We start from the raw sequence: 27435 nt of genomic DNA on the forward strand, positions 1-27435 counted from the left end.
AGCGCAAAAGTGGAATATAAAGGCACAAGCAAAGATGCTGCAGCAGAAGAACAGGGCAGCTTGCGATGATGTTATAGCATCAACCTCCCCCCCAAGCAAAGCCGGACCTCCCCAAATCCCAGGGGCGCCCGGAGCTCCATCTGGCGCTAACGCAATGGTCGTCCCGGGGGCTGGAGCAAGTTACTCCGTCCGTTTGACAGCCCTCCTCTCTTTGTGCATCCAGTCCGGCTGCGCCACGGCGGACCAACGCTTTTGCTTTTCTCACCAGTTCCATGTCTTTCAGGGACCCTTGGCGCAGCACAGCATGAGCACATGCACAATACAGGTGATGCTGAGATGTGACTGATTCCTCGAGCGAGTACGGGCATATGGGCGGATCCTTGGAAGGCGACATGTCGTCGTCGTCTTGGAATCTGCTGGCGCCGGTTGATTGGAGACGCCGGGGGCCAATCCGGCGGTAGCACGCGCAGGTCCAGGGACTTGGCCTCCTGCGGAGGCGTCCAATGGTGTCGCCCGGCTCGGTCAAGATGCGCCCAGGACGCTTGGCTGACAAAGTCCCGGGTGCGTACCTGTACCTGTCTCTGGTACCTGCGTTGCCCGTTGTTTCTCGCAGTCCGATTGACGCCTTGTCCGTGCTCCGCTAACCGCCTCGGGGGCTCTGCTAACCCACGGACCCATGCTTTTCACGTCTCTCTTCACATTCACTCACCCTGGACGTCCAACACAACCCGTACAAACGAAACCCATCCTGACCCTCTAAGCCTCAAGACTCGCGTTCGCATCGCGTACTCACCTCACCATAACCTCTCGTACCTTCTTCTTCGAACAATCATCTCCATCTCCACCGCGGCTGTGCTCGTGGGGAGCGTTTCCCTCTTCAAGATTTTCCCTTTGTTTCAAGTCCCGTTCAGGAATCTCACATGCCTGTACCTTCGCCACAATCTTGAACCTCAAAGTCCGCAGTAGTAGGAGAAGCGCGCAAGCTTACTTCCCGATCCATACAAAGTCAAACAGTGGACCTGTCCATCAATCAAGTTTCATCATCCCCTTCATAGGTTCAACCTCCACACATCTTCGACAACGTTCGAACCCACCAATCACCATGTCCGACGGCGAAAACGACCTCTTCAACATCCAAGTCTCCGACTCCGAAGACGACAAGATTGAGAAAAAGTCCAAGCGAACCGGTCAGTCAGAAGAGGAATTTCAGGCCGTGAAAAGAACTTACCGCGCAAAGGTGGAAAATGGCAACGTAAGAACCCATGAAACACCCGCTCTCGTCCTTCTCAGCTTTCTAAAGGCTTTGGCCATCTAGATTCATGAGACCATCTCTCTCCCACTGGGACCTGATGCGAACAAACAGCATGTCCAGGAAGTCATTCACGCGGCGGAAGAATTGTACTTCTTCCGTCGCTATCAGCAGGTCATCGATCTCGTGTCAAAGGTCCTGGCCCTTGAAGGCGACAAAGGTGGCTTGGACGACGAATCGAAACAGCTGCTCTCCATGTATCAGTCAAGATGTAGGCAAAAATTAACACAAACCGATTGAAGCAACCATCATCGCAACACAGCCACCTCCCCGCAAGATTGTCCGCCTTCACATGTTGCAATATTAGCCGCGTCTGCAAATTAATCTCGTAATGTCCTACACAGCCCGTTTCTCGAGCCTATTCTTACATAGATGGCCTTATCTTCGATCGATGGACCTTTTCCAACCACCCTGTGAGATGGTCTAAGCCTTGCCCCAAGATAGATCGGCAGTTCATCTCGTTGCTTCCCTCAGGATTTCCTCGCACAAACATGTCTCTCACTATTAGCCACCAATCATCATTGTCTCAAGCACACCCCCGAGGGATTTCCCAAACCACGTTTTCGCATGTATTACCATCTTTAGGAGCCGTTAAAGGCACCCTGGCTCTCGATAGGCTAGTTTGCCCATCGAGAAGAGCTCAATCCTGGGGGCTTGGGCTTTTGGGCCTTCGCGGTAGGCACCATAACGCTGGGAGGGGGGACTGCTGGGGACTCAGCCGCAGTTGTCGTGGTTAAAGTCGACCACCCTAAAGAAGAAAGATCAGTAAACATGTTCATATCTTCGAGTTCTGCAATATGGCATACCGTCCGAAGTCGCCCATCGCGACGCTGCAAGCCCACCGTTGGCCTTGGTGCCAGACATTGGGACTCCATTTGCTGCCTTCGGTGCAGAAACTGTGAGCTCGACTGTTGCCTTCGAGCCAGGATCGGAGGGCTCAGCGGATGCCTTTTGACCGGAGCTAGAAGCCAACTAGGCTCTATGTTCCGCCATACTGGGAACTACCGTCTGCTTGGGGACGTCTGTCGTAGACGGAGAGCTCTTATGAGCCTTCTTGCGAGCATTTGCGTTGGAGGCGGAGCCCTTCTGTATCTCCTGGAGACCTGACGCCTTGATGTTATCCTCGCGTGACACGGCACGACCCTCCAGCTGCTTGATGTCTGCAGAAGTGTACTTGATGCGCTTACTGGGCTTCTCGACAATCTCCTGAAGATCCTGCAGAGTTGCGCTCGAAATGGGCACACTCTTGCTTTCAGCGTTACCCCCATGCCTGTACTGTACCTTTCTTTTGATACGGACCAGTAGTCGGAGGAGGTCGACAAGTTCCTCCTTCAATTCGGCAGACTCTGTTTCGGTCTGCATGAAACCCTGAGCCATCCAGTTGGCGATTGCCGTCGACTCAATCACCTCGACGCCTTGCTCAGGCACTTGAACACCAGTGGCAGCAATCTCCGACAAGATCTGCTGAACAATGCGCTGCATGTGATCCGCAGCAGCCTCAATGGTGAGCGATGGCTTTGGATGAGAATCATCCTCCACGTTAAGAAGGCTGGCTTCGGGTTTCGGCTGCAGCGACGCATCGATCAGATTCGGCATCTGCACAGCGTTTCTTGTGTTGCCGTTGGCTGTCTCTGAAGCAGCTTCTGGTGCCACCATGGTTGCTTTGGAAGGGGTTTGGAGGCGACTCTCTTGTTGCTTTTGGGCGGCAATGGTCGGGGTAGGTTTAGGAGACACCGGTCTCCGCCCTCCATATCTTTGAGCAGATTCCAAGAGGCACTTCAGCAGATACTGAAAGCTTTCTGCAGCAGCAGCGGTCCGTAGCTTCACCTTGTGCAGGCGCTCACCCCTTGCACTAACAATGGGACAGAAAGGTCCCTGTGTGACGGCTGTGCCGAGATCCAGGATATTGTACGCCAACTCAGCTTTGCCAGAAGGTATCAAAACCAACGTTCCCTCGTTCTTCTGCACATGCACCTTGGCAATAAATTTGGCAGGAATGGTGGAATCGTTAGATTCATTGACAAGCTCGCACTCGCCTTGAGACAAGATGGCTTGTTCGGGACTCGGTGAAGTTGGCTTAGACTGGCTGACGCTCTTGACGGGGGGGTTTGTACGGCCACCATGAACTTGAGATCCTGCGCTGACCTGATTTATGGTGCGAGAGACCACCCTTTGAGTCGTAGCAGGTGCTATTGGCTGTACAGGGGGAGCAGTGACACGCCCTGCGGGCTTCATCGACGAGGGGCCTTTGGGAACGGTGGAAGGTCGTACTTGGCCGGCTGCCATTGCAATTCGAGGCGGTGCCCTAGCAACGGGGTGAGCAAGACTTGAAAGGAACACTTGGTAGTTTCACTCACGATGAGAATGCATGGCGCGCCATATACTGGTTAGTGAACTGAGCGTATGGACGGCTGTCACCAATCTCTAGGCCTTCCATCTGTAGACTCTCCTCGTCGACGATTTTGACTTTGCAGACGTTAGGCAGAGAGGTCAATGCAAGTAAGGACTCAATTTACTCACCACTCCATTTGTTCTCGAGTCTGTCTTTCCGGGCTTCTGGGATGTGACCCGTCCCGTAAGCTCTGGGCTGGTAAGTCGGCCGCTTCGCATCGTTGCTCAATGGAAGTTCTTCCTGCCGGCCTCTTCCGAGCTCAGCCTAGGATTGGAAAAGTCAGATCCATCATTATGCGTTGTTATTGCTAAGGTGATTCCCTCGCCAAGGAACATGATGCAGCAAGAGAGTCAGAAGGTTTGGGGAAGGTTGACAAGCTCCGTCTTACCTTGCAGGCTTCCTTGACCAGGTCAGGATCCGGATCCTGCATCGTAACGAAGAAACCTGCCAGGCCTTGGAGGAGATGGAAAGGCCACTGACAGGCGGATGCTGTTGAGGAATTGTGGTCAGTGGAAGTCGAGGTCGAATGCGAGAGTCGCGGAATGAAGCGTGCAGAAGGAATTGCCGCTGCGAGGCAGTTGATGTTAGACGTCAGAAGAAGTAAGGCAAGAAGGGGAGAGGAAAGAAGGAGCAGGTACTTGGAGTTTTTGTTTGTTTATTTTCCTGGCCGCCGATAAGATACCTGAGGCAACCACCTGGCTCTGCCCCTTCTTCAGTGGAGGCAGGCACCAGAGCTCGTGCGTTTATCAGCTGCAGAGCCTCTCATTGGCCGTAAATGCTCATTGCTTTGGCGACCGATAAAGGCAATTGGTCTATTTATATCGTGTTTTTGTACCAGTGATGTGACTGATGGATTCGCCTAGAGTAAGTTGGTGGCTTGTGGTGAGTCGAGTTGAGGAATAGGGGGTGCGGCTCTGCTTGCAAAGCAATGTCACGACCAGCTGAAGCTCCCCAGTTCAAGAACCCCCCCAGTATGACTTGGAAAGGACCCTGGTAATAAGTCTCTGAATACTAATAGTAGAGAAGGAATGCAAGTTTGAAGTCAGTCGTTGGGGTTGCCCGGCACTCATCTGACAGGTTGCGGTTGCTGCATCTATCCGAATTCTGACTCGAATGACAAGGGACGAGAAGGACGGTATTCATTATTCGGATGACTTGGCTCCTATCCCAAGTTAAAGACTGGACTGTGAATAGTAGTAACGTGATGCCACTATTGCAGACATGGACAAAACCATTATGTGTCTGGCATTGGAGGAGACGTAAGTTCTCTATTGTACTGTCTGATGGTGACTCTTAGACAGACATTACTGAAAAGGTCTCTCATGGAGTATAAATTTTCCCATGTCTTGATTGCACCAGTTACAAGGCTTATAGAAGAAGATATGCTCATTTGCACACTTCTTTAGTCACACGAGACAGGGGAGAGAGTATGTCTTGGTTTGCAAAAACTATTCTCAGATTCATTCTCAAATTCATTCTTGATCTAAACGGATGAAATTCGAGCTTGACATGTAAATCTACACTGCACAGAAATTCTGTGGCTTCTTTAGCCAAGGCTGAAGGACCTTGAGTTGTTCTGGATGGAGTTGATGAATGCCCTCCTTTTGTACGTCTTCACTTGGGCCAGGTTTGTTTGTCATCCGCCGGCTCTGACGACTCGGGATTTATCCGTCGGAGACTAGCATTCTGGAGGCATTCCCCAGCCTTTCTCCTATTGAACTAGTACCTTCACTGCCGGTTAGCATGATCCACATGCCTGGGTAGAGTGCTTGGGGCCTCAATCGCGGGGATCGGTCGAGCTTGGACCGAGGTTCTGTAGGCCTGATAACTCACCTTTCGCAGCTGCCTTGGGAGGGCCAATCACGATGCTTACCTTATTATTTTGGTATGCCAATCTCCTGCATGGATTGTCACTTTTTGACTATTAAATTGCCGTGCTAAAGCCGATCATTGGCGAATTCAATCATAAGGTCCAAGGAGAAAGGAAGCAAGAGGCAAGATGTCGGGGCTGTTTGGCACCGGTTCTGGTGAGCCTAGTAGTTTGAAGCGTCACTTTCTTTATTGTGTGGCATGCAACGCAAATCGGGTCAGTAAATGTAGTGAAGCTTTTGACCCATCATGGCAAAGCTTGCCCATTCTTCAATTCCCGATTCGATACATGCACGTATGTAAGGGCCATGATATCCCCACATGCATCTTCATCTTCGCTATAAATAATGCGGGGGAACCACAGCGATCTCGAAAGAATCTCACCTGCACACCGATTCAAGTGTTTCGCTATTGAAGGACCATTTCGCATAAAGCATCGAGCCTTCCATCACAGTTACAAGGGAGAAACCATCATGGCGAGAAAAATCACAACGCAAGTGATCCTGCAGCATAATAAGCTGGATGATGTGTGGATTGTTGTCGACGGAGAGGTGTACGACATGACTGAATTCGCACCTGAGCATCCTGGAGGAGCGGAGAGTACGTTTCTCATTCTGGATATATAAGATAATCAGCAATCGCTTATGTGGTATAGTTATACACAAGTTTGCCGGAAAGGACGCCACAGAAGAGTATGGCCGAGTACATTCGCCCTCATTGATCAGAGAGACACTTGGAGCGCAAGGCCATATTGGATCGTTGGATACGTCAACAATAACGGAGGAGTGGAAAGCAGCCAATGAGTCCACAGACCGGTCTATCACAGCAACTTCAAGAGAGAAGCCGGCTCTGGATGAAATCTTCAACATGGATGACTTCGAAAAAGCGGCACAGCTGACGCTGTCAAAGAAGTCATGGGCGTACATCAAGGGAGGCTCCAACGACAACATCACGCGAGATGCCAATAGCTCCATGCTGCGAAAGATCTGGTTGCGCCCAAGGGTAATGCGCAACGTTGGAAGTGTCACGGCGCGGACGAGCTTGTTCGGATGCGATCTTGAGATGCCAGTCTTCATCTCGCCTACGGGGGCTGCGAAAGCTGGCGGCGCCGAGGGCGAGCTGACTCTGGCTCGAGGAGCTGGTGCGGCGGGCATTGTGCATTGTTTCGCGACCCCATCGTCCTACACTCACCTGGAAATTCTGCAGGAGACGAAGCGCCACGCCTTCTTCCAGCTGTACGTCAACAAAGACCGGTCCAAGTCCGAGGCCATCGTCCGCACGATCGAGGCCACCGGCAAAGTGAAGGCCATTCTGGTGACTGTGGACGTCCCCGTTATTCCCAAGAGGGAGGATGACGAGCGCGTAAAGTCAAACGAACAGCTGCAGATAGCCGGCATCGGGCTCAGTCCCGAGGCTGTCAAGGAGGACAAACGAGGAGCCGGTCTTGCGCGTCAAGTGTCGTCCTTTATCGATCCGACATTCACTTGGGACGACCTGAAATGGCTGAGAAGCATCACGGAGATTCCGATCGTCGTCAAGGGTATTCAATGCGCAGCTGATGCCATCCTGGCTGCGAAAATGGGGGCTCAAGGCATCGTCATCAGTAACCATGGCGGCCGAGCTGCCGATACTGCGCCGCCAACAATTCTTGTCTTGTTGGAGCTGCAGAAACAGTGTCCCGAGATATTCAGCCAGCTTGAGGTTCTGATCGACGGAGGCTTTCGGCGAGGATCGGATATTGTCAAGGCCATCTGTTTGGGCGCATCTGCCGTTGGACTTGGCAGGCCATTTCTCTACTCCCTGGGCTATGGCCAGGAGGGAGTAGAGCGCGTCGCTTGGAGTGAGTTTTCCGTATCGTAATGGATTTCGAGACGAACAGCATGCTGAAGATACCCGCAGTTTTAAAGGACGAAATCGAAACGGCTATGCGCTTGTGTGGCATGACGGATCTGATGAGAGATGCGCACCCGGATTTTGTCAATACGAGCAGCCTTGACTTTATGGTGCCTGGACTGAAGCATCCTTACGCACGCAAGGTAAACAAGTCAACTGGATGGCTGAGCTCACTGAGAGCCAAATTGTAAGCTTAGGTGTAAGCCAGGCCCCTACTCTCTAGTATTATTGATGCTGCGCCTCAAGGGACATGAAGCAAGACGGAAAAGTAGGGAGACAGCAATGCCCAAGCGGAAGCATCTTCATTGGCTAGGCAGCCTGTGCACTTACCATCTGTAAGGTATCTAATATCAGATTGCAAATAGAGATCTGACACAGGGTTTACAAATATACATCTCAATTTCTCTTATAGTAGGCCACAAGTTTTCCGTTTCAGCCTCATAGGATAGAAGCATAACAATGCCATATGATCACGCAACACGCCCCATACTGATATTAACGTACGCCTTGAACTTTTGGTAGGTAGTTGTTTCGTATGAGCGTTGATAGTGCCAGTCTGCAGAAATTCCTCCACATGCTGAAATTCAGTTTCCCATCTTAACCACAAGTTTTCCAAAGTGCATTCCACATGCTGAGTTCAATTTGAAACCTGGATCACAACTTTTCCAAAGTGCTTTTGCTCCCACTGATACTGATACGCCTCCTTCAACTCATCAAACGAAAAGATTTTGGAATCGACAAGGGGGCGAATCTTTGTAGACTCAATCGCCCGGTTCATCTCCTCAAACTGCTGCCTCGAGCCCACAAAGATGCCTCTGACGACGCAGACGTGGTTGAGAATGTCCATCGCAGCAGGCTGCTTCTCAGACGACGAAAGGAACCCGATAATGGTGATGACACCCTCCATGCGTATGGCGTTGAACGACTGCGCGATGCTTGCGGCACCGCCAATCTCGAGAATGTGGTCGAATCCCCTGCCTCCCGGAGTCAGGGATCGGGCCGCCTCGCCCCAGTTGCGGGTTTCGTTGTAGTTCAGAATGTGATGAGCCCCTAGTTTCTTCAGTGCATTGGCCTTGTCACTTGAAGACGTTGTAGCGACAACAGTCGCCCCAGCAGCGACGGCGAATTGAATCGCAATAAGGGAAACCCCCCCGGTCCCTTGGGTCAGGACCCAGTCGCCCGCCTTGAGGATATTCGACTGCAGTCCGTACAGGGCGTTCCAAGCCGTCAGGGGAGCGCACGTCAAGGTGCTGGCTTCAATGACACTGAGAGAAGACGGGGCTTTGACAAGACAATGCTCGCCGAACACGGCGTAGTTGCGCAGTGTGCCGTCTACTGCACCACCAAGACCGCTTGCAGCGGCCTCTGGAGTGATGGGGTTTGCCAAGTGTTGCTCGTTGAACAAGGTACAAACTCGGTCACCCTTAGACACCCTGGTGACCTTGGGGCCAGTGGCAAGGACAGTGCCGGCACTGTCGGAGCCAGGGACAACAGGTAGGTCGATGACGAATGGGTAAAGTCCCTGAGTGTTGATTTAGAAGCGAGTCTTTATCGTATGGGTTTTGTGTGTAAGACATACTCTGGGAATAGCCAGGTCTCTGTAGTTGAGGGAGACGGCCTCAATCTGGACCAAAACATCTCTCTCGCCGAGCTTGGGGAGAGGAACGTCTTCTTGGAGAACAATCCCGTCAAAGCTGTCCTTGCGGATTTCGCGGATAGACCACGCGCGTGTCTTCGTAGGAAGGGACATCGTGATGAGATATAAGTATAAAACTTCAAGAGTATGGTCGGTTCGATTATTGGATGAATGATGTGTCGTCTTGGGAAACTTGAACCCGTCCGGTGCCCGCGGAGCAGTATTTATATCTGTAGATGGAGGATATAACGCTGCATGTTTCCTCGTTCATTAATCCCAGTGGTTTCAGCTACACAAATTTGTCGCACAACTTCTTTCGGAGCCAGCTCCGGCGTAGCGAATCATGTCAAGAGCACCTCGCATCTCCAACGCGTCGTCTGACTCTGAGTTTGCGCTGACCGAAGCATGTCGTCAAACCTCTTACTCCAACGCTAGCCTCGACGAATGGGAATGAGACGGCATGTTCTATCCGTTGAGGATTACTCTGTTTCGGCAGCAAAAGATGTAAAGTCAGTCTGCATTCTGGTTCTCGAAGATGCTGCGAGGTCACTTCTGTCCCCTCATTCGGGGGCTTCAGCTCGTGATAGCACGGGTCTCATTGGATCGCAGGCGCCGGCCGACCCCTGTCAATCGCATGGAAGAGCCCGATCGGAGCGGCAGCTACGGAGTACTAGTAGACGGTTGATGGGGACGGCCGACCCCTGCAAGTTCTCGTTTGACAGTACTAAGTATAGTACACCGTCTGCTGTCGACTTATTGACACTGGAGTGGTTTATACTCTTTGCCAAAGCTACGAACTAGGAAGTAGAGCATACAGTATATTGCTTTCGACGACCGTTCTCGACCAATGTTAGTATCCCTTTCGATCACATGTCGACAACTAAGAGTTTTGATAGGTTCGCTTTGAGGCCATGTACTAGAAGGACCAGACCTTTTGGACTCGGTCTACTTGGTATGGTGGCTTCCAGCCTCACCCCAGCCTGCCCGGGAGAGCGGCAGCAAAACACGCCCGCTACATGAAGCCACACTACCTTAGTGTAAACTTCAGTTATTAATCATTTAGATCGTTCCCATGAGCCTAGGTCTTCGACCAATATCTGACAGGGGTCGGCCGATCCTTTATTGTCTTGGACATCCCTCTATTTTCATTGCCGCAGTACACACTGCTTCCATCTTCCCCTACCCCCTCTGTATTTGTCATTGAAAAAATGGCTGAAAGTTCGGCGCTGTCGTCAAGTAGCAACCAGCGTGAATCAAGAGGCATTGTGCCAGGGACATGCCTCAACTGTCGCCGTCAGAAGCAGCGTTGTGACAGACTCATTCCCCAGTGCTCTCGGTGCTCGACGTAGGTACGGATTGCACCGGGATGTTTCCCTCTTTGATACGCACCTGCAAGAGATTATGTTAAACTCATGTCTAGGAAGGCGGTTCGATGTGTATATCCGTCAAAGAGTGATACCGCCATTCGCGGACTGGTGTTGATATCAAGTACAAGTCATATGTTAACGCCCTGCTCTGGGCTTTGCAAGTTCCATCTGTCTCCTCTTGGAGAACGCGAATTGCTCTGGGCAGCCTGTTCGAAGAATAGCCCACAAAGGGAGGACATTCTCACTCAACCATCTCTATCTCGTCTCGTGAGAGACATTTTCCATCAGGGGGGCATCACCGCAACGAACGTGGCGACGAAGTACTTTGACCTTGCCTACCACTGGTTGCCCACTCTGAATAGAGATGCAATTTACGACGAAGCAGAAAGCTTTCACCTAAAGGAGTGGGCTGATCACGACGCATTTGCTCTCCTCCTTCTCTGCATGCATCTCTTTGCGGATAGTCCGTGTGAAGACCAGACTCAACTGACACCGAACGCACTTTACCGCACCTCACGGCAGTTGTTTGCCATTCTTCACTCCAACGCCGGAATATCCGCATATAAGTTACTGCAGTGCGGTATTATCCTGACGACATATGCATGTGGCCATGGTCTAAGCAAAGAGGCATATGAGACGCTGACGATCTGCATTGGGGTCATCCGCGGCCTCAGCATCGACGGGTACAAGGAGACAAATACACACAAGAGAGAAGACACCGACAGTCACGATCAGCTAGAGTTAGATTGCTGCTGGAGTGGGATCGTTCTACTTGACAGGTAAACCACGACTTGAGAGGCCCGGAATCGAACAGAACGACTGATTTTGTTCCAACAGAACCATTGCTCTCTCCAGCGTCGACCACGGTCTTCCATACTTGGTAGAGGCTCACCACCTTCCGTCCAGCTCTGCCATCTTTCGGGTATCAAAATCCGACCTCTATGGACGTGATGCTGTCCGCAACCTGTTGGCGCGGGCAGAGTACGCCATCCGCCTCGGTGATATGATAAGAGCTATCAGGGGTTCCGATACCAGCAAATACGAAACGATGGAAACAGAGATATACCAGCACATCAGCGACTACATCTGTACGACTCATGGAGGCAACTTTCCTCTCTGTGGAACAGTTGCCATGTCCCTCAGGTGAGCGTCCCACTTCCCACTCCGTTCCAATCCCAAGCTAATTGAGGTCAAAAAGCGCCTTAATCATGTTGTATCGCAGGCAAAATTACTACAAGACATCGGCCAACAACCCGAAAAGCATCTTGGCGTTTCAATGCGCACACAACATGATCATGGAGACATGCCGCGCTGAGGCCGACTGGGTCCAGAGACACGGCTGGCTCAACAACAGCAGGCCGTGCTTCCTCGGACTGTGCTGTCTGTACGGTGCAGCCGTTCGCCTGAACGAGCTATCTCTGCATGGGCTATCGGCAGAAGATATGTGGACTCTGAGGAGCTCTCTGCTCGGATTCTCAGCTCGCTGGAAGCTTGGAGGTACGGCCTTTTTCGAATCCTTCTATCGTGTTGGTCAACAATCTGAAAATTCGGATAGAGAATTCTCTTCGGCATCTCAAATCGAGTTCGTGAACATGCATCACTTTCAGTCAGCTTTGATCTCGCCGTACGCTCGCCCGGATCGAGGCACTTCCTGCATCGTGTCCCAACGCCGGCCATGTTGAGTATAAACCGAAGCTGCAGACGCAAAGCGGAGGTCAAATGGCAATGGAGGGAAAAGAGCGGAATTCCGCAAACCACAAGATGTGTTTGAGCGCTCTAGAACACTCGGTTCCTACTATCTATGCCCTAGGTGGGCAGTTGCTCTTCTCGCCTTTGCCGTCTCCGTTTGAGCAGCCACGTCGTCCTCAAGTTCCGAGACGTCAAGGGTCTGGCTCATATCAAACGAAACGCTGTAAACTACATGTACATGTGTATTCCAGGAACGGCCACAGACTCCTCGGCAATCTCTGATCATCTTTCGGCTCTTGCTGTCTAAGATGATATTTGACAAGCATGTCGCTGTGAGACTGCAAGGCCGGCGCATTATCACCGAGGGATTCGTAGAGTGGAGTGATCAGCTACTCCGGCCCAGGGGGTAGAAACGGAGAATATGATCAATAATTAAGCTTATTGCACCATTCCTGTCAACATCAAGTGAGGTCTGTTTGACTAAAATGATGATCATGATATATAAATTACTTGAAATGTGATATATGATGATCGTCTGTCTCGTATCTTCACCATTGGTAACTATGACCGCAGTTACGCCAAACTATACTAAATGTAACGTAGGTAGGTAGGGAGAGTTGATACTTCTAACAAAGACATTGAATAGAATCTGACGTCTGACACATAATCTAAGAGAGAGAGAAGAAAGCGAATCGCAAACAGTCATGAGAAAGGAGACTCGGGCGTCCCAGCGGCACCTGAGGATTCGGCTGATAGACTACATGTACCTACCCCGCGAGGCAGTCTTTGTCGCCCCACATTGCGGGAAGAGGTGACACGTTCGGGACCAACAAATTGAGGCTGAAGAGGCAGAAGCCGTGGATTACTAAGTCGGTGCCTGGTTACGAGGATGGTTTCAATTGTGCGATTGGAGCATCAGTCCATCCATTGTCGAGTTGTACGAGGAATGTGCATGCATGTTCCTGCATGCACATGGATCCTGGCGGCACGTTGCAGCAGCTCATGAGTCCTAGGACGGGGCACCAACAACTGCAGGACTGATGCTGCACCCGTGGACCTCAAGTCTCTGCAGCAGAATCAGAGAGATATCTGCTGTGAAATACGGCGTGTTGATCTGTAGTTAAAGACTGACATAGGCTACGATCTAGCGATCACCAAGAGACGCATCATCAGCTGGTGACGACGAGGCCGCGCCATGGCAGAGGCTCAGCTCGGCCGCCACCGGAGCCCGTGATTGGACAGTGGCAAACAAGGTTGGACGAGGCTGAGTCCGCTAGGGTACCTTGGGTAAATCATCGCCCTCTTGATTCGCGGGTTGCCGTGGGCTGGAGTGCCTGTATATCGACTCGTAGGCGTTGTGGCGTCCTGTTCGGCGGTGGCATGTTTATTTTTGGTGACCTTGTTCGTACCTGTGGAGGGCTGCCGTGTTTGCGTGTATAACGGTCAGCCAAGAAATGCCAAGGTACTGCTACCGGGTTGCGAGTTGAGCCACGGAAAGGTCCATCGGGAATATATGGAGTATGAGGAGAGTGAGAGAGACGGTGTGGGTGTGGTCTGTGTCTTTTGCTGCTGACGACGGCGTTGCGGTGTTGCGTGGAGGTGGGATCAAGGCGATGCCGCGGAAGCGGAGAGGGATCGTGATTCGTATCGCGGCTTATCGTGTTGGTTGGGTTGGTGTATCGACTTGGGGGAGACGAGATTGGACTGCGTGGCTGCTCTTATGTAGTTGAACAAGTTGAACATTGAGGGAAAAGACGGAGATGAAGACGACATACAGGCCACACAGCGTCTTCCCCCTGAAGTCGTGCTCCCCTCCCGTCAAATTCTCTGTCCATGTGCCCTCATCATCTCGTTATCGACGTCACTTGCTTCCCGTCGCCAAGGCAATGGCCCAGTTGAAGCCCTTGGTGGGGTGCCGCCAGCCAGTAGAATCCCGCCGCGGCCCTGGAATCTGCCTCCCCCAAGCCCCTACGAGCCCCTACGGGTGCTACAGGGGGCTGCCTGAGTGCGCTAGGCACTGAAAGCCCCCCACTAGTGCCTCTGAAACCGACAGCTGGTCCAAGGGTCATCTGGAACGAGGGGCCAGGGGGAGGGGAGTTTTGCTCGAGCTTTGGCCCACGGCCCTGGTCTCCGAAGCCTCATGAAACTGCTACTTCATCACTTTGAAACCGCCGTTTGATCTTTTTTTCTTCCCTTTCCCTCCTCGTCTCTCTCCTCCATGCCGTTTGATTTGGCTGTTGCTGTGTCTTGTTCACGATAGAGCGCTGGGTACCAGGCAAGAGAAACCACGACAGCGACTCTGCGCCAGGGACGGACACAGCCAGGCGTTGCGCCAAAATCGGCCTCATACCCGCGGAGTGTTTACGATTCCCGGCGGGAGAAAAAGACGCGAGAAACAAAGGCAAACATTCTCGACGTGCCCGTACTCGGTACCAGCTCGGTACCTTGCATGATCCAGCAGCTGCCATTGGCGAGCATCTTCATCAGGCCGTCCTTGATCGCCCATCCGTGAACCATTTCAGTCAGGGTGTGCACAGGCCGCCCGCGTGTCGTCTCTCTCGCGCTCATTCTCATCCCGCATCTGACGACTGCTGTTGCGCCGCAAAGGATCTCGTTGGCGGCACTTGTTGGTTCTCCGTCCGCCGTAACCCAGAAGCAGAGACACGCTGCTGTCATCCATTCCAGGCGCCACCAGGGGGAACGTGGAGGGAACAAAGACCCTGGCGAATCGCATTTGCGCCCTTGAATCCGGTTCCCAGCGCGGATAGACGAGTACAGACTCTGTACAAGAGAGCACTGCTGCATATCATTGTCGACATCTCTCGACCAACCAACCGGCCTCAATCATCTTGCCCCGTCATCCTTACCATCTTGAGTACATACTACTAGTATCACCGACCATGTCATATAATCGCCTAGGTATGTGCTTGTCATCTCCCATTTCCCCTTCGGACGACCCTTGGCCTCGCCAGCCCCCCTGCTCGCCTAATCTCGAACACCCACTTATGCCCACATCGTCCTTGCGACGTCGCTGCTCCCTGTCGCGACATCTTCAGCATTTCGATGGCCGACCCTCTCGCCTAGCATCTCTCCCCACGTTCCCTGAGTTGCGGCGTGCGACCCGCGCTCGTATACAGATAGACCCCTAGCGCGCTGTGTTGCGCCTCGTCTCCAACCATCTTCCTTCAAGACCTCCTACTGCCTCTCCCTCTCGAGCTTCTCTTGATCCTTTCGCCGCATCCTAACGAAGATTCTTGTTACCGGCAGACTACAGTCTCGACGACGAGCACCAGATGGATCCCCGGGGCAACCCGTACAGGACTCCGTCGCCTGGCCACCCGCTTCAGCAGGGATACCAGCTCGACGACAATCCGTACGGCCACCACCCTCAGAATCCTCAGATGCCCAATATTGGCCGACTGGCCAGTCCGAGTGACCAGCTACACATCAACCCCGCGGTAAGTGGTGGAGGGAACCTCTCAAACAAGCCATTGGAGAGGTACCGTGTCTGACTCCGCACTCCCCTTAGCACTCCGTCGACACTCTGTCCTACAACAGCCAGCACCCGTCGGACTACGCAATAAACCCAGAAGCCCATCACGATGCCTACTATAACGCTCCGTATGAGCCGCATCCCCACGACCCTCAAGGCTACGACCAGCCGGGTTACGACCAGCCTGGCTACGACCAACCGGGCTATGACCAGCAAAACTACGATTATGACGACCAGCGGCCGATGCTCTCTCACCAGAACACCGATCTGCCCCTCAACCAAGTGGAAGAGACTCGGCCTGTCACGCCGACTGGTGGCATCAAGAGGTGGAAGACGGTGAAGCAGGTGCTCCTGTACCGCGGTAACCTGGTGCTCGATTGTCCGGTGCCACCCGTTCTGCTGCGCGAAAACCCCCACGGCGAACGTGATGAGTTCACGCACATGCGATACTCGGCCGCGACCTGTGACCCCAAGGACTTTTACGATGAAAACTTCACCCTGCGCCAGAAGCTCTTCAGCAAGCCGCGCCACACCGAGCTCTTCATCGTCGTCACCATGTATAACGAGGACGACGTTCTGTTTGCGCGAACCATGGTTGGTGTTTTCAAGAACATTGAATACATGTGTAACCGCCCCAACAGCAAGACGTGGGGTAAGGATGCCTGGAAAAAGATTGTCGTCTGCATCGTCAGCGACGGTCGTGCCAAGATCAACCCCCGAACAAGGGCCGTGTTGGCTGGTCTTGGAGTCTATCAGGAGGGCATCGCCAAGCAGCAAGTCAACGGAAAAGACGTGACTGCCCACATTTACGAGTACACTACCCAGACTCACTTGCAGCTGAACAAGGACGTCGTCTCACTCGTCCACCGCCGACAGCCCGTGCAGCTGCTTTTCTGCCTCAAAGAGAAGAACGCCAAGAAGATCAACTCTCACAGATGGTTCTTCCAGGCGTTTGGCCGTGTCTTGGACCCCAACATTTGCGTCCTCATTGACGCTGGTACGAGGCCTGGTGGTAGCTCCATCTACCATCTCTGGAAGGCGTTTGACCTGGAGCCCATGTGCGGAGGCGCTTGTGGTGAGATCAAGGCCATGCTGGGCACGGGCGGCAAGAATTTGATCAACCCCCTCGTTGCCACGCAGAACTTTGAGTACAAGATGAGCAACATTCTCGACAAGCCCCTGGAATCAGCCTTTGGCTTCATTTCCGTGTTGCCCGGTGCTTTCTCAGCCTATCGATATGTCGCTCTGCAAAACGACAAGAACGGCCAGGGCCCCCTTGAAAAGTACTTCTTAGGCGAGACTCTGCACGGTGGTGGCAAGGCCGGTCTCTTCGAGTCCAACATGTACCTGGCCGAAGATCGTATCCTCTGCTTCGAGCTCGTCACCAAGCGGAACTGCCACTGGATCCTGCAGTACGTCAAGTCTGCCACCGGAGAGACGGACGTGCCCGACACGGTGACGGAGCTGGTTCTCCAGCGTCGTCGTTGGCTCAACGGATCCTTCTTTGCCGCCATCTACGCCATTGCTCACTTCCACGACTTCTTCCGCTCCGACCATTCCTTCTTCCGAAAGATGGCCTTCTTCATCGAGTTTGTGTTCAACACCGTCAACATGATTTTCGCGTGGTTTGCCATTGGCAACTTCTTTTTGGTTTTCAAGATTCTGACGACGAGTCTGGGCTCGGATACTCTTTTGGGCAAAACCGGTGAGATCTTGGGCGTTGTCTTCGAATGGCTCTACGGCGTCATCCTCATCACCTGCTTTGTCTTGTCCTTGGGCAATCGGCCGGCGGGTTCCGGCAAGCTGTACTCGGCCATGGTCTGGTTCTGGGCAATCATCATGATGTAAGCTCATTTCCTTCAGTTACGCATCTTGGTTCCTATCTAACTCTTTCATCGCAGTTACCTGATGTTTGCCGCCATTTTCATCGCAGTCAAGGCCATCATCGCAGATCTCAACGACGGCGACGGATTCAACATTAGCCAGCTGTTCAAGAACCAGGTCTTTTACACGCTCATCGTGTCCGTCATGTCGACGTATGGCATCTGGCTCATTGCATCCCTCCTCATGTTTGACCCGTGGCACATGATTACGTCCTTTATCCAGTACATGCTCCTGACGCCTACGTTCACCAACGTTCTCAACGTCTACGCCTTTTGCAACACCCACGACGTGTCCTGGGGTACCAAGGGCGACGACAAGGTGGAGAAGCTGCCGTCCGTCAACACCAAGGATGGCCAGGGCAAAACCGATCTTCCCGACGAGGGCGACTTGAACGCGCAGTACCAGCGAGAGGTTGCGCTGTTCAGCGTCAAGTACAAGGAGGTGAAGAGGGATCCGACGCCGGCGGAGCTGCAGGAGAAGCAGATGGACTACTACCGAGGTGTGCGTACCGGTGTCGTGCTCATCTGGATGATTACCAACTTTGCCCTTGCCGCCGTGGTCTTGAGTTCGGCCGGTCTTGAAAGAATCACGCCGGGTGACCCGCAGGACCAGGAGGCGCAGCAGACGGAGCGGTCCAATATTTACATGGCGGTCGTCCTGTGGAGTGTTGCCGCTCTCAGTAGCTTCAAGTTCTTGGGAGCCATGTGGTTCCTCATTGTCAGAATGTTCAGGGGTGTTTGAAGGGTGAACGTGCGCTGTTGGATTAAAAAAGAAAGCTTGAAAAAAAAAGAAAAGAAAAGAGATGACGAATGGGAAACGCACGACATGAGAGAGAGCTTGCATTGTGTTCTTTATTTTCTGGATTATACCCCGTTTTTGTTATTTGCTGGAGAGGTAAACGAGGGCTTGTTGGGTTTGTGTATGTATGTCCACAACTTGTTAGAATTGTTGAGCTACGGCTTCGTCAAGTCTGAGCTCCTCTTCATTTACTTTTTTTTTCCTGAAGTGATTTTCGTGCGAGCTTGTCTGGCTATTCGAGACTGTGATTGCAAAGGCTGGAGGGCGTGGAGATTGAATGGATGAAGGACGGGTGAAGTGGCTGAGAAGAGTATACCCCCTTGTACGTATGCGTCTAGATTGCTGCAAGTCGTTATTCACCTACCTTGAATCTCACCTCTTAATGGTGTGAATGTAAGCTAAGTGAGGTTTAAACCAACAAAGTCTGGATACCCCAGCCAAGTAACACCGCCTAACTGAAGCACGTCTGGCAAAGTCGTCAAAACGATTTGAGGTAACACATGCGGTGGAATAGAAATGCGAGACACACACCGCCGGTATACTGCAGCTCACTCCACAGTCACGCTGCTGTCGGCATTCACATACACTCTCACTTCTCCTTCCAAGGTACATCTGGGCGCCAATTTTCTAGCACAAGGTTCGAATCATCTTTTTGCTTCTTAAACGATGCCTGACTACCTTATCCATCTACCCTTTTGGCTCACCATTCCGAAGCGCCAACAACCTTGATCAGCGACACCAAGCAGTTCGACGCTGTGGCTCTTGCAGAGCTTGACAAGGACTGGCCATGTTTCACTCTGTTACTCTTTAACAGAAGACGGCGCCTCTTGCAGAGGGCTCAGGAAGCGGGATAGCTGGACTTTATTCTGCTCAACATCACCGTGCCTATGGCGACGTGCTCAGTTACCGATTCACAACTTTCTACAGACCGTCGTCCTCCCCAAGCTGCGTGTTTTCGAACCTTGGTATCGAAACGAATGACAGGCCCGGGGGGAGCACGCATGTCCATGGCCTCTACTGGACTGCGGATAGTCCAGGCGTCGATTTCCCTTTGACAGCCGACTGCCAAGCCCTTGCCGACTATCGGGGCCCGTTTGCAAGCGCATTCAATCCGCCACCTGAGCGTGAGAATCCCCGTGGAAGGGAAACTCACCGTGCCTATGGCGACGTGCAGTTACAGACAGGAGGGCTTATAGCGGACAGCGTCCATGAGTGATCTGAGTAAGTCATGACTGCAGCAAAGCCTTCTCGATTCGACCACTGACAACGACGCAAGATGAAAGACAGACATAGAATAGACGGACCCTGTCAAGCACCACCCTCAGATATCGCCACAGACGCTTGGATAAGCTGCTTTGCAACCGCTGGCGGCAGCACGATCGATCTGGAGGAAACACTACACGTTTCGCGGCGACAGCGATCATCAGCATGCTTGACGGAGACCGGGTTGCGGTCACGTCCGGAGCCTGAATGATTATGACGCTCTGCTACACAACTTTGCAACCGCGAACGGTTTGCTCGCTGTCTACGATCCTCGAAAGCTCAAGGCAGCCACAACTGATGTCGCCGATGAGGGCGACGCTGATCGGACGGCGGTTATCCCTTCGGGCTCTGCTGCTGCCGCTGAAGACGACGAGATTGATACTTATTGCGTCAACTACACAAGAAGGAAGCGACCGGCACCGACTTTGGCCCGCAAGTCACTGGAGAACAGTGCAACCCTTGGCCCACAGAAGATTGCTTTACGAGGAGAGCAGCCCGCCCTGCGATCCCGACTCCCTCTCATCCCAGCTGCGAGCTCAGTGCTTGAGCAAGCCAGATCAACACCAAGATATGGTAGAAGCCTGGGACTTTTTATAGAAAGACAGCTCCGCATACAGAGTCACTTACTGACAGACTATCTGATGACATCGGGACGGTCGACTCCCGGCCATCAAACCGGACTCGTCGTCACCTGCAACGTTGTGCGATCAGATTTATTGCCGACGAAAAACGACTTGCGGTCACGACTACGCGCGCCCAGGTCCTAACTATAATGGTTGGACAAGAGAGGTTTTTCCCGCCTGGCTCATCAGCTTTATCAGACCTGCACCACTACCTCAAGACTCGTGATTGCGTGCTTACGACAACTGGCTGGACTGAGTTTTGCACGCACCGTCTTCTTCAGCCATAGACTATTGGAGCCAAATATCCCTTGTCTACAGCTTCTGCCAAGGCGACCATGCCCGCTGAATTACTCGCATGACTTGCTTCACTCATGCCCACTCGACAATATCTTTCGCCCTGCATTTCCTACAGAAAAAGCAGCCAAAGGGTACCGAACCAGGAGAGTGAACAATACCCGGAGGCAGAAGAACAAAGTCAGGATAGAGACGGCTATTCAGAAAAGTAGCAAAGCTATATTATAAGCGATCACTCAAAGAGGCCCAGCGGAGTCTCAAACAGATCCATCAAATGGACGACGACACTGTGGACGAGTCTATCGTTGGAACCTCAAACACCGAAGCAACGCCTTTGCCCGATATTGCCGCCGCAGATGAAGCTCAGCCTGCTGCCGACGAGTTTATCGCTGGAACTTGAATACAACAGCAGCTTGGTCGAAGAACAGGTACCGCCGTTCCCAGAAAGGAGACAGGGGAAACGACAAACTCCAGCCTAACCTGACCACCCAAGAGACGATTGCGTACTGCAAGACCAACTGGTCGATATCGATCCGCAGAAGTATCAGGTCTGTCTTCGCTGTGGCCAGAAATATCCACGTTCCCACTTCCTTACGGCCCTTTGGTGATGAACAACCGTACTGCCAAGATTGCAACGAAGCCAGTCAAGCAGCCCAGCCCAGCCAAGCAATCCAGTTTTATGAAGCCTCTGCATCTGAGGGCGCCGCTTACGACCTTAACATGTCGTTCTCCTAGCAAACACTCTCATCACTGCACTCCCAGGCTTGTGCGATTGACCCCCATGCACACTATCCTGGAGCCCGCCCAGCCAAACATTCCTTTTCAAGACGATCTCGGCGCAATTGCTCTTAACCCTCTGACCAGCAGCTCATCTGCACGTAACAGGCGCAGATGGACTCATCAGATGGAGTTTTGCTCACACTGCCAGACGAAGTGGTTCAGTCAGTGCCTTGTGGCAGGCATTTATCACCGGTGCCGGGAAAAAGATGCAAAACGTGGCCCAGGCGAACCGTTTTTCTATTCTGCGGCAAACTACCTGAGCTACAGCAACTTAGCTTCTACACAATCACATCCCCATTCACTCGCTGCATATTGCTCTACCGTTCTTATCAAAAACTACCTGCGGATTGATGGTACATTAGATAGACTGGACGTAGATTATTACAGAACTAAAGCTAAGGAGTTCCTGACGATGATTAAATATACATGGCTGTCTAAGAGGCAGTAGATAATTCGAGATTGATATTACAAGCTATGTATCTATCTAAATCTACCTTACTGGGAAAACCTCTGTGCATACTAGACTTGCAGGATTTGGCTAGACTTGCAGAATGATCGCTAGGCTTGCAAAACACCTCTAGGCTTGCAGAAGTTATGCCCTTGCCTCTGTAGTCGTATCGCTCTTGCTTCTGTCTCTCTTTTTCTCAGAGCCTCAGGCACCAGCAGGCCTTTTCTTCACGAATTTTCTCTCTATTCCCTCTTCCTCTTCCTCTTCCTCTTCCTCTTCATCCAAGCTGCAAGCCTGCATGCATCACAAGGTCAGTCAATGCCTCACATCCAGCAGTATTACAATGCTAACACATTAGTATGCCTCTAGATCTTGCTTTATACAACCGCGCCGCACGCACGCTATTAGCGCCACCGCCGTTGGTCAGATTGGCTGCTGGGTTGGATTGGCTATGGCTGGGGTGAAATTTGCAAAGGCAGCGTGTGTAAATAGGCAGATAGGCAAGGCAGTAGGCAGATAGAATAAATACAAGTAATGCAGACAGCTTTTCCCTAGTATTTCCAGGTACCTCTTCTCTTTCTAGACAAGCCAATCAGAAGCTGTATTTCTATTCCTGCAAGCCTAGTCCAGTCTGCAAGCCTAGTGCAATTTGCAAGCTTGCACGAGGTTCAAGGCATAGCTTTTTTTGCAAGCCTACCACCAGTTGCGCAAGGCTGCTAGGCTTGCAGAGCCCCTATAATTCCCAGATAGGTATCTGCCTTAATAAGTAAGAATAAGGTTAAGGTACATGACAACCAAGCGCACGCAGGCTTGAAAAGGGCGCTGGTCATGCTGGACGGTTTCAGCATACCGCGGGTTGCCAAGCAGCTCCGTCAGTACATAATGCACTGCCCGATATGTATGACGAATAAGACGGACACGCAAAAGCCGTTGGGAGCAACCCATCGAAGGCCCAGCACAGCCATTCCACACGGTAGCCATTGATTTCACCGTTGCCATGCCTCCGGTGGAAGGGCGGTCGTTCTGGAGGCTGCCGGACTGCAACTACCCATTAAACGCATTGATGACTGCAACTTGCAAGTGGTCGCGTCAAACCTTGCTGATTCCAGGATCAACACAGTACACAGCTGCGCAATGGGCGTTGGTGTTCCTTCGAGGATTGTTGCTCTGCGACTGGGAAATACCCAGCGTCTTGATCAGTGACAGGGATCCTAAATTCATGTCCGTGTGAGAAAATATAAGGCAGACCACCCCACGGCGAGATTGTATCCCTTTGAAACATGTATATGAATTGACGGAGGAACGTGGCCATTCCTAGATATACTTCTAAATCTTAAGACTAGAAGAGAATAGAAATAGTAGTAGAGGTTATATATATATATATATATATATATCTACTTTATTAACTTTATATAAAAGCTTATAATTATCTATAAGAGTAGAAGAATAAAGCGCTGCTGGCAGTTATTATATAGCCCAAGTAGTAGGTACTTTATTTTACTTTAGGTGTTTTACTTTACCTGATCTATGTAAGCTACTAGCTTTCATTCATTACCTCTTCGCAACCCGTCTTCATGTCCTTCGCGCATCAGCTTATAATCAGTTTTTCCCCTTAGCATTCCTCACAGGTACCTATACTGAATTAGCGTTAACGGCTTGGCGATCCATCCCATGCCGAAATCACGTCGTGGCATGTGCAGCCCGTTTCATGTAGAAGGACCTTCAGACTCGCTTCATGTTGCGCTTCCCCTTCAAGCATAAACGAGAAATAGGAAACAAAACATCTTTACCGCCCTGAAATTAAGCCAAAGTCAATTTGTGCAACACACGACACTCTTTGAATGCCTTTGGCAGCGGCCCCATTTTGCAGCAATGGCGAGTCCTCCGCAAAGCGCTCAGCGGCCTCCAGACTCAACTTCACGTCCAGTTGGGGACTTGACAGCGAGCTCCCCGGTCTACCTTCCTCCGGCTCGGGTGTCTCTTCCAGCTACCACCCCTATCGCGCCAGTTGGGGTTGATGAGAGCAAGCTTCCTGGTCCCTCGTTGCAGGGCCCCCCTCTCGTTTCATCTGCAACGACAATCGGGGATGCCGGCTATCAGGCTGTTGTTTCTTTCTCCAAGTGATAGAACTTACAGCAGGTCTAGAAGCTTTATTTACAAGGTTGGAAAGCTTAGAGAGACAAAGAGAGTGAGAGTACTATTCAAGTCTTACAGAAACCGCAAATTCGCAAAAACTTAGGAATCAGTCAGTGGAGGCTTTATATATGTTCGCGGACCGCAGGAAGCATGACGACGTGGAAGGCCAAGGATGTTACGGGAAATAAATATATACATCTATGCATAAAACATGGCATCTCTTGCAGCCACCTCAGTTTAAAACAGCCATGACACATAGCGGTCGTAAAATTTGTGTGCACCCTCGGCATTGGCGCGCTTGGCTTCCTGCTCCTCCAAGTACTCCTTCTCTTGTTGGTCAATGATATCCTTTCCAGTCAAGAAGTCAACCTCGTGAGGCTTCAGGATCCTGCTCCCGGTAAGGAGCTTGTGGCCGAAGAAGAGGAGGATGTAAAGGGGAATCCCCAAGTAGCCGGTGATGAAGTTCTTGTAGTCGAATTGGCGCGCAGGAGTGTGGATGAAGACGTCGAAGTTCTTGGTCAAGCTGACGAGGATGGTAAAGAAGAGGGCTATGGCGGTACCCCAGTAGCCCTGGGGAGCGACATATGGCATGCTGCTGTCGGGAATGTTTTGGGCGCGACGGGCGCGGAGGAAGAAGAGATGGGTGATGAGGATGGAGATCCAAGTTAGAATACCAAAGATGGTGACAAGGTTAACGAAGTACCCAAAGACCTGGTAATAACCGTGTTAACCCTCTTCTTTGAGCCGTTCGAACATGAAGACATACCACTGTTGAGCTCGTGGAAACGTTGAGAAACGCCAAGCACGCAACGGCTGAGCAGAGGAAAAGCGCTGGGTACGGCACCCCACGCTTGTTCGTACGCTTGAAGATAGCGGGAGCATTCCCGTCAGACGCAATGCTGTAGAGCGTCCGGCTGGCAATGTAAAGATCACTATTGCTGGCGGACAATACGAAAATTATTATGCAGGCATTTATCAAATGCGGCAGGAACTTTACTCCCGCGACGGACGCCGCAACAACAAATGGTGATGCACTCGCTCCAACCGATGCTTTGTTGGCAAATGAAAGTTCGGGGCTGTTGTAGGGCACAATCATGCCAAGGAGGAAAACACTGAGGATATAGAATACGCAGATTCGTATAAAGGTGAGTTTGATTGCTGCTTAGTTCAGTTTCTGTTTTCAAGGACAAGGGGTAAAGGGGTAAAGGGGGGAGAGGGCATATCACACATACCTCTGGGGATGTTTCGGCGAGGGTTCTGAGCTTCAGCAGCAGTGACACCGACGAGTTCCGTTCCAAGGTAAGCAAAGGTGGCATTGACCATGACGGACCAGAAGCCAAGGAACTTGCCCAAGGCACCCGTGTCATAAAGCTCTGCAAAGGCACCCGGATTATGCCAGTATCGGAAGCCCGGGGCGTCCCCATTTGGACCTCCCCCGCACGCAATAACCAGGGAGAAAAGAATAATTCCCAGGAGAATGATAATCTGTATTTTGCCATGTAAGTAAAAAAGGTTGAGATATTCGGATCTATGATCAAGGTACTGACCTTGAAAGAGGAGAGCCAAAATTCCAACTCGCCGAAGAGCTCGATTCCGAGGTAGTTCTGGGCAATGTTAGAGCATTGTAGAAGATGAGAAGTGATTCCCTGTTAGTTAAAGGGTCACTATAAGAGAAACATACGATGACAACGATAAGAACCAGGAATATGGCAATGAAAACACCTGGATTGACGGTCTCTCGTGGGACCCAGAATTGAAAACATATGGCCAAAGAAGTCAGCTGATTGGGGGTCGTAATAATGTATTTGAACCAATATCTGTTTCGTTTTCATTATTTCATTAGCAATCTTGTTTGTGATAACATCAATGCTCTTGGTGTTGAGGTTATATGGATGTGCGGATGCCAGGTGTGCTTGGGTAGGTACCGAGGTACCAATGTACATATGCACTGCTCTGTGATGGAATGAGATTCAACGAATACGTACGTATAGCCGGTCGCAAATCCAAGTGAGCTCGAACAGTACCGCGAGGCATAACTCGAGAAGCCCGCAAGGGGAAGGAAAGCCGCCATTTCGCCAAGAGATCCCATCACCATGGAAACCAGGAATCCCATGGCTAAATATGAGATGAGGAGACTTCCTATTTCCATATCCATTAGCCTCGAGTTTGGAGTCTTCATGTTATAACTTGTTTGGCACTTACCAGGTCCAGCCTGGGCCAAGGATTTCCCTGTTCCGATAATCAAACCGGTGCCCAAAGCACCTCCGATGGCGATCATGGAAATTTGGCGTGCTTTGAGACCGCGGTGTAATGACGTGTCAGGTGAAGTCTCGAGTCCGTGGATATGAACATGTTCGTAGTTGCCGGCTCTGGTGCTGTTCTTCTCTGGGTCTTGGCCGTAGACGGGGGACGCTTGGTCGGCGTAAAGCCCATCGTCGCGATCGCTCATGCTGGCGAAGTGAGCAGGAAATAATCGAGGGGAGAAGGAAAAGAGAGGCGGAATGGCACCACTCAGCGCGACAATGCCTCAAACGAAACAGACGCGCCAGACCACCAAGGTCGTGAATTGGCGAAGAAAGACGACGGTGGATGGTAAGCGTGGAGCGGAAGAGTGGTGGTGAGCTGAAGGAAAGATCGCTTCGGGGAAGGGACCTCTGTGGGTGATATATATTCCCTATTGGTGCTTCGTACCACCCTGCGATCGGCATCCATCCCAGGTAAGGCTATCTTGTCATCGATACCTTGTGCCTGGTGCTGCCGGCGAGCCCCAATGTGTCTGCGCTTGTACGAGTACCAGGCTCCGTGAGCAGGGGATCCCCGAGGCTAGCCATGCGCCAAGGCATGGAGAATGGGTCTCTCCGAGCCCTTGGCCTGCTTGCGTCTGCAGTCCATATCTCGACTCCTCCTGATAGTATAAGCCTATCACCGCACTGGGCAACGGCGAGGACCAGCGAAACGCCCCAACCTGGGGATTTGACGGTGGAGAAGCAAGCTGAGAGAGGCAAGGGACATGGCCTCATGGCTGCTCATGGTCTGCACGGACCGGGACCAGGTCTCTGAGGCTAGGCTAGCCGATTGAGACTGTGGGAGAGAGGCGCATGGTGTGGCCGCATTTTTCCGTTGCTGGAGCCAGGTCTTCCATTGAGGTCAGCGAAGGGTCATCAATACCCGCTTGAGAGTGTGAATTGATGGGCAGGTGTTTGCATTCTTCGTGCGGATGCGGTGGTCCGCTAGAGAAAACTGGAGACCCACGATCACACCTCGTCTGGGGTTGTCATCATCAACATGTACTAACCTCAAGCTGCTCGTCTCTCATTCTCGAGTCTGGTTTCCTCGCCTCGGTGTAAGCCTTCAACATCAATAATCGGAGTCCAATATGTTCTATTCCATCCTGTATACATTGAAGAAGCACCGAAATATTGTCGCCTGGATTTAATGCTGCCTTGTCACTCACCACATGAGTAGATGGAGGCTGTGGGGAGCATTTGTGTGACACCCGCGCTCCTGCTAGGCGCTGACCAGATACCTACGGCAGACACCGAAAGCCCTCGAACAAGTACA

The 27435-nt window shown here is 51.8% G+C and overlaps 7 protein-coding genes across 7 annotated transcripts; 4 read left to right on the plus strand and 3 right to left on the minus strand.

Moving 5' to 3' along the window:
- Positions 1–1102: 1102 nt before the first annotated feature.
- Positions 1103–1549, plus strand: BBK36DRAFT_1912 (hypothetical protein; the record flags this gene model as incomplete). The annotated part of the gene is made up of 2 exons (XM_024897868.1): positions 1103–1252; positions 1316–1549. 2 exons carry the CDS (start codon positions 1103–1105, stop codon positions 1547–1549), a joined length of 384 nt encoding a protein of 127 aa, XP_024751859.1.
- Positions 1550–2281: 732 nt separating this feature from the next.
- BBK36DRAFT_1113131 (hypothetical protein) lies at positions 2282–4131 on the minus strand (the record flags this gene model as incomplete). The annotated part of the gene is made up of 4 exons (XM_024889874.1): positions 2282–3614; positions 3667–3775; positions 3830–3965; positions 4090–4131. 4 exons carry the CDS (start codon positions 4129–4131, stop codon positions 2282–2284), a joined length of 1620 nt encoding a protein of 539 aa, XP_024751860.1.
- A 1912-nt stretch (positions 4132–6043) lies between these two features.
- Positions 6044–7654, plus strand: BBK36DRAFT_1156802 (hypothetical protein; the record flags this gene model as incomplete). The annotated part of the gene is made up of 3 exons (XM_024893956.1): positions 6044–6170; positions 6226–7410; positions 7470–7654. 3 exons carry the CDS (start codon positions 6044–6046, stop codon positions 7652–7654), a joined length of 1497 nt encoding a protein of 498 aa, XP_024751861.1.
- A 446-nt stretch (positions 7655–8100) lies between these two features.
- BBK36DRAFT_153727 (GroES-like protein) lies at positions 8101–9224 on the minus strand (the record flags this gene model as incomplete). The annotated part of the gene is made up of 2 exons (XM_024897618.1): positions 9043–9224; positions 8101–8985 (listed from the first exon to the last, which is right to left on the minus strand). The coding sequence occupies exons 1-2, from the start codon at positions 9211–9213 to the stop codon at positions 8101–8103; spliced, it is 1056 nt and encodes a 351-aa protein (XP_024751862.1). The 5' UTR covers positions 9214–9224.
- A 1083-nt stretch (positions 9225–10307) lies between these two features.
- Positions 10308–12148, plus strand: BBK36DRAFT_1191131 (hypothetical protein; the record flags this gene model as incomplete). The annotated part of the gene is made up of 5 exons (XM_024896708.1): positions 10308–10444; positions 10520–11245; positions 11304–11464; positions 11525–11609; positions 11665–12148. 5 exons carry the CDS (start codon positions 10308–10310, stop codon positions 12146–12148), a joined length of 1593 nt encoding a protein of 530 aa, XP_024751863.1.
- A 3300-nt stretch (positions 12149–15448) lies between these two features.
- Positions 15449–18273, plus strand: BBK36DRAFT_1113136 (glycosyltransferase family 2 protein; the record flags this gene model as incomplete). Its single annotated transcript, XM_024889875.1, has 3 exons — positions 15449–15613; positions 15718–17492; positions 17550–18273. 3 exons carry the CDS (start codon positions 15449–15451, stop codon positions 18271–18273), a joined length of 2664 nt encoding a protein of 887 aa, XP_024751864.1.
- Positions 18274–24111: 5838 nt separating this feature from the next.
- On the minus strand, positions 24112–26323 carry BBK36DRAFT_1156805 (hypothetical protein; the record flags this gene model as incomplete). Its single annotated transcript, XM_024893957.1, has 7 exons — positions 24112–24585; positions 24641–25032; positions 25107–25359; positions 25422–25478; positions 25556–25691; positions 25860–26013; positions 26077–26323. 7 exons carry the CDS (start codon positions 26321–26323, stop codon positions 24112–24114), a joined length of 1713 nt encoding a protein of 570 aa, XP_024751865.1.
- Between the last annotated feature and the right edge of the window lie 1112 nt (positions 26324–27435).

This window comes from Trichoderma citrinoviride (assembly GCF_003025115.1).
Source record: "Trichoderma citrinoviride strain TUCIM 6016 unplaced genomic scaffold BBK36scaffold_3, whole genome shotgun sequence".
NCBI classification, from domain to species: domain Eukaryota; kingdom Fungi; phylum Ascomycota; class Sordariomycetes; order Hypocreales; family Hypocreaceae; genus Trichoderma; species Trichoderma citrinoviride.